Source organism: Kogia breviceps, chromosome 16 (genome assembly GCF_026419965.1).
Source record: "Kogia breviceps isolate mKogBre1 chromosome 16, mKogBre1 haplotype 1, whole genome shotgun sequence".
Classification (NCBI taxonomy): domain Eukaryota; kingdom Metazoa; phylum Chordata; class Mammalia; order Artiodactyla; family Physeteridae; genus Kogia; species Kogia breviceps.
In genome coordinates, this window is record NC_081325.1 from 24,967,333 (window position 1) to 24,981,059 (window position 13,727).

The 13,727-nt window shown below is 39.2% G+C and overlaps 1 protein-coding gene across 6 annotated transcripts in view; it reads right to left on the bottom strand.

The window, feature by feature from the left end:
• DGKH (diacylglycerol kinase eta) overlaps positions 1-13,727 on the bottom strand; it is a 185,034-nt gene that overhangs the window by 16,848 nt on the left and 154,459 nt on the right. For 5 of the 6 annotated variants that reach the window (XM_067016163.1, XM_067016162.1, XM_059041725.2 and 2 more), the window contains exons 23-28: positions 12,826-12,939; positions 12,440-12,574; positions 11,100-11,263; positions 6,718-6,823; positions 5,611-5,703; positions 2,676-2,795 (exon numbers count right to left, since the gene is read on the bottom strand). In XM_067016163.1, coding sequence (XP_066872264.1) covers positions 2,676-2,795; positions 5,611-5,703; positions 6,718-6,823; positions 11,100-11,263; positions 12,440-12,574; positions 12,826-12,939 — 732 coding nt within the window. The remainder of the gene's footprint in view (positions 1-2,675; positions 2,796-5,610; positions 5,704-6,717; positions 6,824-11,099; positions 11,264-12,439; positions 12,575-12,825; positions 12,940-13,727) is intronic. The other variant, XM_067016160.1, reaches the window with a different exon arrangement.

A 13,727-nucleotide genomic window follows, 5' to 3' on the forward strand; every position in this document is an offset into this window, starting at 1 on the left:
ACAAAGACGTCACAAAGAAAGAAAACTACAGGCCAATATCACTGATGAACATAGATGCAAAAATCCTCAACAAAATATTAGCAAACAGAATCCAACAGCACATTAAAAGGATCATACACCATGATCAAGTGGGGTTTATCCCAGGAATGCAAGGATTCTTCAATATACGCAAATCAATCAATGTGATACACCATATCAACAAACTGAAGGAGAAAAACCATATGATCATCTCAATAGATGCAGAGAAAGCTTTTGACAAAATTCAACACTCATTTATGATAAAAACCTTGCAGAAAGTGGGCATAGAGGGAACTTTCCTCAACATAATAAAGGCCATATATGACAAACCCACAGCTAGCATCGTTCTCAATGGTGAAAAACTGAAACCATTTCCACTAAGATCAGGAACAAGACAAGGTTGCCCACTCTCACCACTCTTATTCAACATAGTTTTGGAAGTTCTAGCCACAGCAATCAGAGAAGAAAAAGAAATAAAAGGAATCCAAATAGGAAAAGAAGAAGTAAAGCTGTCACTGTTTGCAGATGACATGATACTATACATAGAGAATCCTAAGGATGCTACCAGAAAACTACTAGAGCTAATCAATGAATTTAGTAAAGTTGCAGGATACAAAATTAATGCACAGAAATCTCTGGCATTCTTATACACTAATGATGAAAAATCTGAGAGTGAAATTAAGAAAACGCTCCCATTTACCATTGCAACAAAAAGAATAAAATATCTAGGAATAAACCTACCTAAGGAGACAAAAGACTTGTATGCAGAAAACTATAAGACACTGATGAAAGAAATTAAAGATGATACAAATAGGTGGAGAAATATACCATGTTCTTGGATTGGAAGAATCAACATTGTGAAAATGACTATACTACCCAAAGCAATCTACCGATTCAATGCAATCCCTATCAAATTACCACTGGCATTTTTTACAGAACTAGAACAAAAAATTTCACAATTTGTATGGAAACACAAAAGACCCCGAATAGCCAAAGCAATCTTGAGAACGAGAAATGGAGCTGGAGGAATTAGGCTCCCTGACTTCAGACTCTACTACAAGGCTACAGTAATCAAGACAATATGGTACTGGCACAAAAACAGAAATATAGATCAATGGAACAGGATAGAGAGCCCAGAGATAAACCCACACACATATGGTCACCTTATCTTTGATAAAGGAGGGAAGGATATACAGTGGAGAAAAGACAGCCTCTTCAATAAGTGGTGCTGGGAAAACTGGACAGCTACATGTAAAAGTATGAAATTAGAACACTCCCTAACACCACACACAAAAATAAACTCAAAATGGGTTAAAGACCTAAATGTAAGGCCAGACACTATCAAACTCTTAGAGGAAAACATAGGCAGAACACTATACGACATAAATCACAGCAAGATCCTTTTTGACCCATCTCCTAGAGAAATGGAAATAAAAACACAAATAAACAAATGGGACCTAATGAAACTTAAAAGCTTTTGCACAGCAAAGGATACCATAAACAAGACCAAAAGACAACCCTCAGAATGGGAGAAAATATTTGCAAATGAAGCAACTGACAAAGGATTAATTTCCAAAATTTATAAGCAACTCATGCAGCTCAATAACAAAAAAACAAACAACCCAATCCAAAAATGGGCAGAAGAACTAAATAGACATTTCTCCAAAGAAGATATACAGATTGCTAACAAACACATGAAAGAATGCTCAACCTCATTAATCATTAGAGAAATGCAAATCAAAACTACAATGAGATATCATCTCACACCGGTCAGATTGGCCATCATCAAAAACTCTAGAAACAATAAATGCTGGAGAGGGTGTGGAGAAAAGGGAACCCTCTTGCACTGCTGGTGGGAATGTAAATTGATACAGCCGCTATGGAGAACAGTATGGAGGTTCCTTAAAAAACTACAAATAGAACTACCATATGACCCTGCAATCCCACTACTGGGAATATACCCTGAGAAAACTATAATTCAGAAAGACTCATGTACCAAAATGTTCATTGCAGCTCTATTTACAATAGCTAGGACATGGAAGCAACCTAAGTGTCCATCAACAGATGAATGGATAAAGAAGATGTGGCACATATATACAATGGAATATTACTCAGCCATAAAAAGAAATGAAACTGAGTTATTTATAATGAGGTGGATGGACCTGGAGTCTGTCATACAGAGTGAAGTAAGTCAGAAGGAGAAAAACAAATACCGTATGCTAACACATATATATGGACTCTAAGGGAAAAAAATGTCATGAAGAGGTTAGTGGTAGGACGGGAATAAAACACAGACTTACTCGAGCATGGACTTGAGGATATGGGGAGGGGGAGGGGTGGGCTGTGATGAAGTGGGGGAGTGGCAGGGACATATATACACTATCAATTGTAAATTAGATAGCTGGTGGGAAGCTGCTGCATAGCACAGGGAGATCACCTCTGTGCTGTGTGACCGCCTGGGGGGGTGGGATAGGGAGGGTGGGAGAGAGGGTGATGCAAGAGGGAGGAGATGTGGGAGCATGTGTGTATGTATAACTGATTTAGTTTGTTGTAGAGGGAAAACTAACACACTATTGTAAAACAATTATACTACAATAAAGATGTTAAAAAAAAAAAAAAAAAAAAAAAAAGAAAGAAACAGGACAAATTTTACATACCTCATCCTCATTTGGGTGTAAGATATAATAAAGCCAAGGGATCTCTGTTAATTTCTGTAGCTCCACCTCCACGGAATGCAAGGCATTGGATACCCGCTCTTCATGTGGAGATTCCAACTGCTATTGACCAGCAGATTAAAAACAAAATAAAACAAGCCTCAGTGACCAACCTCAAATAGAATAAATTATTTCACTGACAATGAACATCCTCATCTCATATCAGATGAGGCTAGATTGTTGTTGGTTTTAATAAAAAAGAATATGGAAAAAAGAACACATTATTTTATACTGAGTTCATGTAAACAAATCTGAATAGATTTATTCCTTACTTCCCTAAGATGATATAAGTAGCTAGTGTGACTTCAATAATTTCACAGAGAAAAGTATTACTTATGGTGATGTTTTTTCTATGTAAATCCAACCCTCCTCCCCCTTCCTATCCATGCATCCATCCGCCCATTCTGCTGGCTTGCACTAGGGAGTAATCTCATTATTCTACTTCTTTGTGGCAAAAATCATTCTGATTTACATAGGTCACTGTGTGAACAAATAATAATATTTTAAATTGGTCAAAAATATGTCATATAATAAGAACTACCTGGCACAAAAATCCTCTGGATAATTAAAATAACAGGTTACAAAAAGACCCATGGATCTCAGAAAAATTTGTGACAAAAAGTTGTTGTACAAATCAGGGCAAAGCAAAAAGCTAAATGGCTTGTAACCTGGAAGAGGGCTAGCAAACTTTAAAGAGAATTTAACTGGTCACCTATTATCCACCCATTTGAAGCAGTTATTAAAAGTCACTTACAAATTCAGTAAATGAATAAAGGTGAAACAAACACTGTTAGGTGCAGAATTGAAAGGGAGGTGACTGAATTCTAGTCCTGGCCTTTTTACTAACTATGCAACCAAGGGAAGATGAATTGATTTCAGGGGTCTTAGTTTCCTTCTCAATAAATAGTAGAAAGTGACTACACACTTTCTAAGATCTCTTCCAGCGAATCAATACTTGTATAAAATACTTTAAAATTGTAGAGTACCTACATATAGGTTCACAGAATTTTAAGCTGAAAGTTCAGAGAGAATATTACTGTTATTTATTAGGGACATTATTTTTCCCCTCTGTTATTCAAGGGATCTAGCATTTCTAGAAGTGAATAAAATTATGGAGATTCTCCACCAGGTCAAATAAAATTTACCACTTTCCTTTAAGTCTAAGAATATATGTCTTACAAAATTGATAAAATGGTTATTGCATATTCATTCTACAAGCAAAATGAAGAATATAACTTAGTTGCTCTCAAACATGACTGACTATTTTGATATCAATATTGCCAAATATTTTAAAAAATTCACTGGTATACTTTTCAAACCAAACATCCATATTTGACAATGACAGAAGAATTAAAAGCGGAGGGGAATCCTTATATATTAACATAATATAATTGATTAATATTAACCAAGTAACATTTAATGGGTACTTTCAGTGTAGAGAGCTAAAATACAGAATAAGTTATGCTTTTAGTTCTCGTCAATCAGAAATGATCTTAAATATATTTCAAATAACACAAAAAAAGACATGTCCTTCATCCAATAACTAGGACCAAGGTCACAGCTCACTGGCTTTCCTATAGGACTAATTTTAGAAGAGCAGCAAGAAGAATTCAGGTTAATAATAGAAGTGCCAAGAATAGCCAAGAAGATTTTCCCATTGGTTTTATCAGAAGAGATATTCAATGTTTCTTCCTAAAACTTTCTCTTCATGACCATAGCAGAGGCAGCCACCACTGGCCCCAAGGAAGTTGCACTTGAGTCTCCCTCGGAGGTGGGTAAAACCAATGGACTTCATGCAGCCTTTAAGCTTCTCTTCTCAGAGCAAAGGATACTCCAAGGGTGATACATTTTACTCTGGACTCCAGTCAAGAAGATATTCCAACCAATCACTTACAGTTGGCTAGGCTATGGAACACACCTCCCATTCTTCCACTGTGCCAGATACTATGACTTTTATTCTCACTTTTATTTAGATGTATAAATTTTCCCAAGAAAGATATAAAATTACAGTAAAGAGAAATGTTTTAAGATCATCACCTACCAATTAATCAAAATTGTTACAAGGAAGAAAACAATAGCTAATGTATCAGGCCTTCTACAGTTACAACAGCATGTGTGAATAGCCTACAATAGAACACTAGGTGGCGAAAAGACACAACGTGCTAGAACATTTCAAGGGTGAGGGAAGAAAGGCTGGTTAGTAAAGGACTGTGGGCAAACCAGACAGAAAATCTATGGATTCCTAGCACTTAGGCCTGAGGTCCATGGACTGTGGTCTGATTCAGACTTGGCTGCAACTTGATTTCCAACACCATTCTTGAGTTAACCTACGAATAGGTCTAGTTCTTGAAATTTAGTTCTTGAAACACCAAATCTAGAAAGCATCATCTAAGCAAGTCTAGAAAATAACAATCATATTTCAAATGTTAATTCCGGGAACCCAACTCATGACTTCCTCTACTTTTCTGCATTAATGGGTTAATGAGACCCTAGGGAATGTCTACCACTCTCTGTAAAGCTCAAGATTCTCAAAGCTGACTGGGGGGAACATATGTATGCACATGGCTGATTCACTTTGGTGTACAACAGAAACTAACACAGTATTGTGAAGCAATTATACTCCAATAAGGATCTATTAAAAAAAACAAAAAAAAAAACCACGATGAGGGGAAATCTCTACTCCTGTTAGCCTAAAGTGTAACTCCCAGGTGTAGCCATAAATTTTCTTGAAGGCAAAAGCTAGGTAAAAAGGAAGCTCTGGGGATGGAGGCCAGAGGCTGCTTGTGCATTAGAATCTGATGAATGCATGCTCCCTAATGAAGTCAAGAACCATACATTTATCATCATTCTGATGTTATCCATCATTTCTTTTCCTTACCAAAGGAACCCTGCCAACTAGTAAAGACTCTGTTTCATTATATAGGGCCTTCACATTGATGGCTATTTCAGTGGCAGTGTCTCTCGTAAGACTCTAGGAAAAAACAAACAAACAAACATCAAAGACAAGTAGTTCTGTATTAAATTGGGATTCAATCATCAGCGAGTACTTTACATTTTACTCTTCCGATTTAAATTCATATCGCAAATATTTGTAAAAAGTCTACCAAAATTCTATTGTAATTGCAAAATTTCACACTCACATTTGTTAGCATGATTACCTCTTCTAATTCTGTGAGCACAGAGCCACAAGAATGCACTGACTGTAGTGAATACACTCAGGACCACACCTCCTACACACAAACATGTATATGCTGGCGACAACAGACACATATTCCCACAAGAATTAAGTCAAAGAAAATTATGTCTTAAAAGGGACATTATCTGATCATAATTAATTCTATCCATTGAGTTTCACTCTCCATAGTTCCAACCAGATTGATTTTTAGATTTTAATAATCTTGAGGACTAACACTTATTTGTATAATAACTTAGGTAAATCAATTGAATAATTGAAAGGGTAAAAATAATGTTACCAGTTTTCTCTATGCCATACATCACATTTCATCACATTTCTATTCTAGCCACTCTATGATCAACTTCTACATTAGGAAATTAACTAAATTTACTGATTTAGTAAAACAAAATGGAGAATAATTTCAGTGGACAACTTCAAAAATGAATGAACAGCTCTAGTCAAATGCCTGATATCTAGGTTTGCCCTGTATGAAGGTGCAGGGGAGAAGGTAAAAAAGAGGAATGGTAGCACTTAAAAACAGAAGGAGCACAAGGAAGATGGGAAGGTGACAAGTGATTGACAGTGAAATAGAAAAAAAGGAAGCAAATTGAAGAGCAGGAATGGAAACACAGCAGAAAAGGAAAAGAAAGAAAAACCTGGCCGCAAGTGAATGATAAGCTTCTGGCTGTGACGCATATTGACTAATATCATGTTCTTTCAAAGGATGTGGCACATTTTGTAGTGGCACATCAAACTATATGTGTAAAACCAAAAAATCTGTGCAATGGGCATTTACCATTGGCTCCTCACCTCTGGGAAGCGTGGGTTGGCTTTGTTCAGTGCGTGGGAGCATGCATTCACTGCGTGCGCCAGTTCTTGCTCCAAAAGACAGTGGATGGTGGCTGCTTCACAAATCCTGAAAGCAAAAACGAGGCAAATGAACAGACAACTTCTCTGAGCACTGCTGAGTTTTCTGAAGTAGTAGAATAAAACAAGTTAAAAAAAAAAAAGGTCATGAAAGGAAATTTATTTGTCCAATACCTGCTCGATTATGAATGGCATGGGGTATATTTACAAAATTCAAACCCTATTGCAACAAAAAATACTAACCCCAAATCTTTTTTTTTTTTTTTTTTCTTCGGTATGCAGGCCTCTCACTGTTGTGGCCTCTCCCACTGAGGGGCACAGGCTCTGGACACGCAGGCTCAGAGGCCATGGCTCACGGGCCCAGCCGCTCCGCGGCATGTGGGATCCTCCCGGACCGGGGCACGAACCCGTGTCCCCTGATCGGCAGGCGGACTCTCAACCACTGCGCCACCAGGGAAGCCCCCCCCAAATCTTTTATATAAAAAAGGTTAGACCTAGAATCAGAGATAAGCATATTGAGGTGTTATTTGGAAGAACAGGGCATAATAACATTTCATTTTGCTGTATCACTGGAAAGTTGAGAGGGGTCCCAAATGTAGAACGTAGACACATCTTTTATTCACTGAAACTTCAACCAGGCACAAATACAACAGATTAGGGGAAAAACATTGGCACATTTATCTTCTATATGCTAAGTGCTTTATATTCATTATCTAATTTAATATTAACAACATAAAAGGTAGCTATGGTTACCTTTGTCCACTTTATAGATGAAGACATTGAGGCTCAGAAAGATTTAGTATGTGATACTAAATCACATACTAAATCATATACAGTGATAGAGCCAGGATTTGAATCTACGTCTATCCAACGCCAAAGCCTGTAGTGCCACTGTCCTTTCGAATATAAACCTTCAAGAACAGTCCTAAAATGACACGATTCTGGAGGCAATGAGGCCAAGAAGAAAAAGGAAGAGAGGGACTTCCAGGTGGTCCAATGGTAAAGAATCCGCCTCCCAGTGCAGGCGATGAGGGTTCGATCTCTGGTTGGAGAACTAAGATCCCACATGCCATGGGGCAACTAAGCCCGCGTGCCACAACTGCTGAGCTCAGGAGCCTCAACGAGAGAGCCCATGTGCTGCAAACGACAGAGCCCATGCGCCACAACTAGAGAGAGAAAAAAAAAACCTGCATGCCACAACTAGAGAGAAGCCTAAGCGCCACAATGAAGACCCCTTTTGCTGCAACTAAGACCTGAGGCAGCCAAAAAAATAAAAAGGAGGAGAAGTTCTACTGATTGCTAGAAAATGATGTAAGCTTTGCAGGTGACAAGAAGGTAAGACTATCCTAATCCTTTTGCTTCTAACATCTTCATGGAAAATGATCTTCAATCTGGAAAGGGAAGAACAAAAGAAGAGACAGAAGCCCCACATGGCTGAATCAGGAGTTTAATTCTTGGGCTTCCCTGGTGGCGCAGTGGTTGGGAGTCCGCCTGCCGATGCAGGGGACGCGGGTTCGTGCCCCAGTCCGGGAAGACCACGCATGCCGCGGAGTGGCTGGGCCCGTGAGCCATGGCCGCTGAGCCTGCGCATCCGGAGCCTGTGCTCCGCAACGGGAGAGGCCGCGGCAGTGAGAGGCCCACGTACCGAAAAAAAAAAAAAAAAAAAGAGTTTAATTCTTAAGGATCATACATTGATATCCAAGGCACAAAGAAACTTGCAAATGTCACCTAAGCATCCTTAGCAATAACCTTGAGAAATCATGAAGAAGAGGTTATTAATATGAAGAACAGAGATGGATAAATGTTATTCTAATTTTCAAGGGAAAAGAAAGTTGTAAATCAACTTCAAATTAACATTTTCAACTGCTAACTGAATCTCCTCCTAGGCATTTCTAATGTAACTGAAATTCTGTTAAATCCAATATGGAACCCGTCATTTTCCCTCTCAAAATCTGTTCCTCTTCCTGAATACTATGGCTTCATCAAAGGCACCTTAGTCTAACCAGCCATTCACTAGAAACCGTAGGATCATCCTGAACATGACTGTGTACCAACTTTAGACCCTAACCTATCTTAAACCTTTCTTCTCCTTCCCATCTCTACTGCCTCAGTCCATCGTTTCCTAACAGGACCATTCTGACAGCGTTCACCCTTGCCCCAGCTTGGCTGTTCTGCGGACAGTGTTTCACATTGCTTCCAGAAACATCCTGATAAAGATCTGCCGCCCCCCACCGCCGCTCACCTCTCTGTCCACATTTTCCACACTCTCAAATATACCACATTAACATTTCAGTTCCTCCAAACACCTTGAGATTTCCTAAAAGTACCATGCACTCACACTCCTCTGGGTTTTATTACCCAGGCTGGCTCCCATTCTTAGATTACTCCTTCTCTTTTTCTTCTTTCAAGACCAGGCTGAGAAGTCACTTCCTCCAGGCAGGCCTCCCTCACTGCCTCTGGCCTCCTCTGTGCATCCACAGTGCCCACTGTGCGACCTGTGACAGATCTTTGGTCACACGTCTCCCTCCTACTACTCTGCCAGCAAATTACGAAGAGGGACTGCAGTCATCGTGGCATCCCAGTGCCTAATATGATGGTTGGCACACAGAAGAGGCTCAAAATTATTTGTTGAATATTGAATGAATACATTGTGAAAATTAATGAGTGGGCCTGATTTTCATCATTTGCAAAATTTATAAAGACAGATGAGGAATCAAACTAGGTAGACCAAAGGCAAATCTGGTCAACCTTCACTTTTTTTTTCTTTCTTAAATAAATAAATTAATTAATTAATAATTGGCTGCATTGGGCCTTCATTGCTGCGTGTGGACTTTCTCTAGTTGTGGCGAGCAGGGGCTACTCTTCGTTGTGGTGCGTGGGCTTCTCATTGTGGTGGCTTCTCTTGTTGCAGAGCATGGGCTCTAGGCGCGACGGCTTCAGTAGGTGTGGCACGTGGGCTCGGTAGTTGTGGCACACGGGCTCAGTAGTTGTGGCTCATGGACTTAGTTGCTCCGTGGCATGGGGGATCTTCCTGGACCAGAGCTCAAACCTGTGATCCCCTCCATCGGCAGGCGGGTTCTTAACCACTGCACCACCAGGGAAGCCCCTTTCCTTCTTTTCTATTTCAACATTTTGATCAGTGACCAGGTGAAGGTGTGGGAAAAATATAAGAGTGTCCATGCTCAGAACACTGAATACACCAGACATGCTGGGCTAATAAGCACTTCTCATGGTGGGTCTCACTTAACCTTCACAGCGACCTGGTCAGGCAGCTTGTATCCCCATTTGGTTGATAAGATTTAGGTGAGGAGGAGATAAGAAACTTGCCCACAGTCCCTCCTCCCCCCTGAAGTCTGCCCCTGGTCATAGTGATTTTTATCCGTTTTGCATTCACAGAACTTACTATTTTTATCTTCTCTTTCTGTCTCCTAAAATTAATTTCTGTGGTCTCCCAAACTCTGTGATACATCTGCCGGAAACTGATTCTTGGACTCTTCTCATGTCCACTCCCTGACTTATTTTGGTTTTTTTTGCATGGTTAATATCTGCATTTCCTTCTACCTCCCATAAACACTTAATAATTATGAGGCACCATATAAGTGAGTAGTATAGTGTAAAGATTATGTGTAAACTGGCGAAATAATAATGGAAGGGTTATATATAATATATGTAAATTATATATATATATATATATATATATATATATATAAAACGACAGGGTTCATTAGGCAAGTTCTCCATCATGTTTCAGGAAGTCAGAGATTTGGCCTGTGGAGAACACAGGTCTGTGCACGTGTGTGTTGGAGGGGAGCTGCTGAAAAAACCAGTGATTACTAAGGCATAAATGAGGCAGCAAATGAAGAAGGAGGGTAAAGGCATCCCTTTTAGATATCCCAAACAACTGCAATGATGTATTAAAACTACAAAAACCAGGCTTCCCTGGGGGTGCAGTGGTTAAGAATCCACCTGCCAATGCAGGGGACACGGGTTTGAGCCCTGGTCCGGGAAGATCCCACATGCCTCAGAGCAACTAAGCCCGTGTGCCACAACTACTGAGCCTGCGTGCCATGACTACTGAAGCCCGTGCACCTACAGCCCGTGCTCTGCAACAAGAGAAGCCACCACAATGAGAAGCCCGCGCACCGCAATGAAGAGTAGCCCCCGCTCACCGCAACTAGAGAAAGCCTGTGCGTGGCAACGAAGACCCAACGCAGCCAAAAATAAATAAACAAAATAAATAAATTTATTTTTTTAAAAAATACAAAAACCAAAATTGGCCAAGACCAGCATTCTCACAGCCACCAAGGTTCACAGGACTTTGGTACCTGGTGATGAGCTCCTCTGCGGCCTGTGAGCACAGCTGCATCTGAGACACCTCTTCTGTCGCCAGGTCAACAGCATGCTGGATGTACAAATGGGTTCGAAGAACTGGTTTACCAGAATCACACTTCTGCTTATCTTCCCAAGATTTCAGAGTGCTTTCAAAGGCCTATTTAACATCAATATTGCAATGAATTGTTAGTTTAGAGCTCCGAGGCCCAAATAAATGTGTATTTAGATAGTACATGAATGACTTTGAAATTACTATTGCTTTCCCTAATCGAACACCTCATTAAATACATCATAAGTACAAAAAAGATATTTTAAAGTTTTCTAGTGGATTACAACGGATAAAAAGTAATGTAATTGATGATGATGATTATATGACTGAAAAGTTTTAAAAAAGACAGCTTCAATTTATGCTTCAATATTTACTATTATATGTGCAACAGACAGCTGGATATTGCAGCCTTATTTGTTATGGGTGTGACCTTAATTAAGAATACATATTCTGGGGACTTCCCTGGTGGTGCAGTGGTTAAAAATCCACCTGCCAATGCAGGGGACAGGGGTTTGATCCCTGGTCCAGGAAGATCCCACATGCCGTGGAGCAACTAAGCCCACGTGCTGCAACTACTGAGCCCACCCGCTGCAACTACTGAAGCCTGTGTGCCTAGAGCGCCTAGAGCCCGTGCTCTGCAACAAGAGAAGGCACCGCAATGAGAAGCCTGCACACCACAACGAAGAGCAGGCCCCGCTCGCCGCAACTAGAGAAAGCCCGCGCGCAGCAACGAAGACCCAACGCAGCCAAAAATAAAATATACTTAAAAAAAAAATACAGATTTTGGAAAAGGCAAAACTATAAAGACAGTAAAAAGATGGGGTTGCCAGGGTTGGGATAAGAGAGGATGGTTAGATGGAGGACAAGTGATCGTACATTTGTCAAAACCTATAGAATGTAGAACACAAAGAGTAATGTAAAGTACTATTTTAGTCAATAATAATGTATCAATAGTGGCTCATCAGCTGTAATAAATGTACCACACTAAAGCAAGATGTTAAGGGGAACATACTAGGGGAATATAATAGGGGAATAGGGAGGTGAGGAGGTATTTGGGAATGGAATCAGAATTCTCTGTAGTTTGGGCTCAATTTTTCTCTAAACCTCAAAAAATAAGCTAATTATTTTAAGAACTAAATAAATATTTGTTCATATTTTAAAGCACAATCTAACTATCAGACTTAAAAGACAATTTAAATCTTCTCCCTTGGTTTCTATTTTTCATAACAATTTAAGATTTTTTTTTTAAAGGAAAACTTAGAAGAATGTTTTTTTGTTACATACCCTGTCCCTTGTGAGCATCTGAGCTCTGTTTTTGTGCACAATTTTGATGATCCCTGGAGGCTGAACCCATGCTTCGCCATCCACCTGCACTGGGACTCCCTCATCACCAAATATAGTGATTTTTACTGTACGGCACTGAAATAAAACAAGTTATTTTAGAGTACCAATCATCCTGAGAAGCTGACACTCAGTCTTGCATTCACACTTGACTTTTAACCCCTTCTGTGGAATGTAATGTTATGCTTTTCCACTTAGGATGACACGGTAACAACTGACATGACAAGGAGGTCCATTATTTTACAGATGAATATACAGTGTAGGAGTCATTTGGAATAGCTTTCTCAGTGGCCCAAATAGTGAAGTCAGATTTGAGTAGAGAAACCAACCTGGGCTATTCGATGGTGCTGCAGTTTAATGACCCTTGAAACTGCCATTTGCACGCTATCGAATATTGCAACGACTTCCAGGATCTTGTCATCAAATGATGGTGCAGCAAATATCTGAAAGAAAAACCGACATTACACTTCCATTGATAAAGTTAAGGTTTAGGTGAAGAGGTACTTCAAGCAATGTAAACTCTGCAACAGACGTATTTTAAAAAACGTATAAAAACCATTAGCAGAAAGGTAAGTAAATATTATTATGAAATGATAATCCAAGGACAAAAAAAAATCACTGAACATAGCTTAAGATAAGCAAACACAATAAAAATGTTTCAAAACCCACACAGATAAAATACTCCATGCCCCTTTAAAGCACTCGTAGGACCAATGAACTAATGTATTTCCAAATAATTCATCTTGATATAAGATGTATTAAATACCTGTTCATACTAACTCAGATATCTAGATACGATGATGCATGCAATTTTAGGAAACTTTAAAATTGCAAAAGGTGATGCAGATTTCATAAAGTTAAAGCTAATGAACATGAAAATTATGATCCAGTTCACTTGACATGTTCTAAGGGAAATCTTTCAAGGTGTTACAAGCAATGTGCGTATGTGCTTTATATCTACAACAACTTTTCAACGCATTTGAGAACAGGAAAAGAAATCTCAAAGGATGAAAACACGTGGGCTTACTTTGCTTTGATGTTAAATGCATTTTCACAAAATCAACTTAACCTAAAAATTTTCAATTTCAGCTGTATTACTTTGTTCCTTTTACGTCCTCTTTTACTATAACATAAATAATTATGCCTCTGAAAAAATATTCAGTATAAAGTAGTATCATAATTAAAATTTTTACTGAAAATATCAGGACACAAATTTGGGAACTTTTCGTTT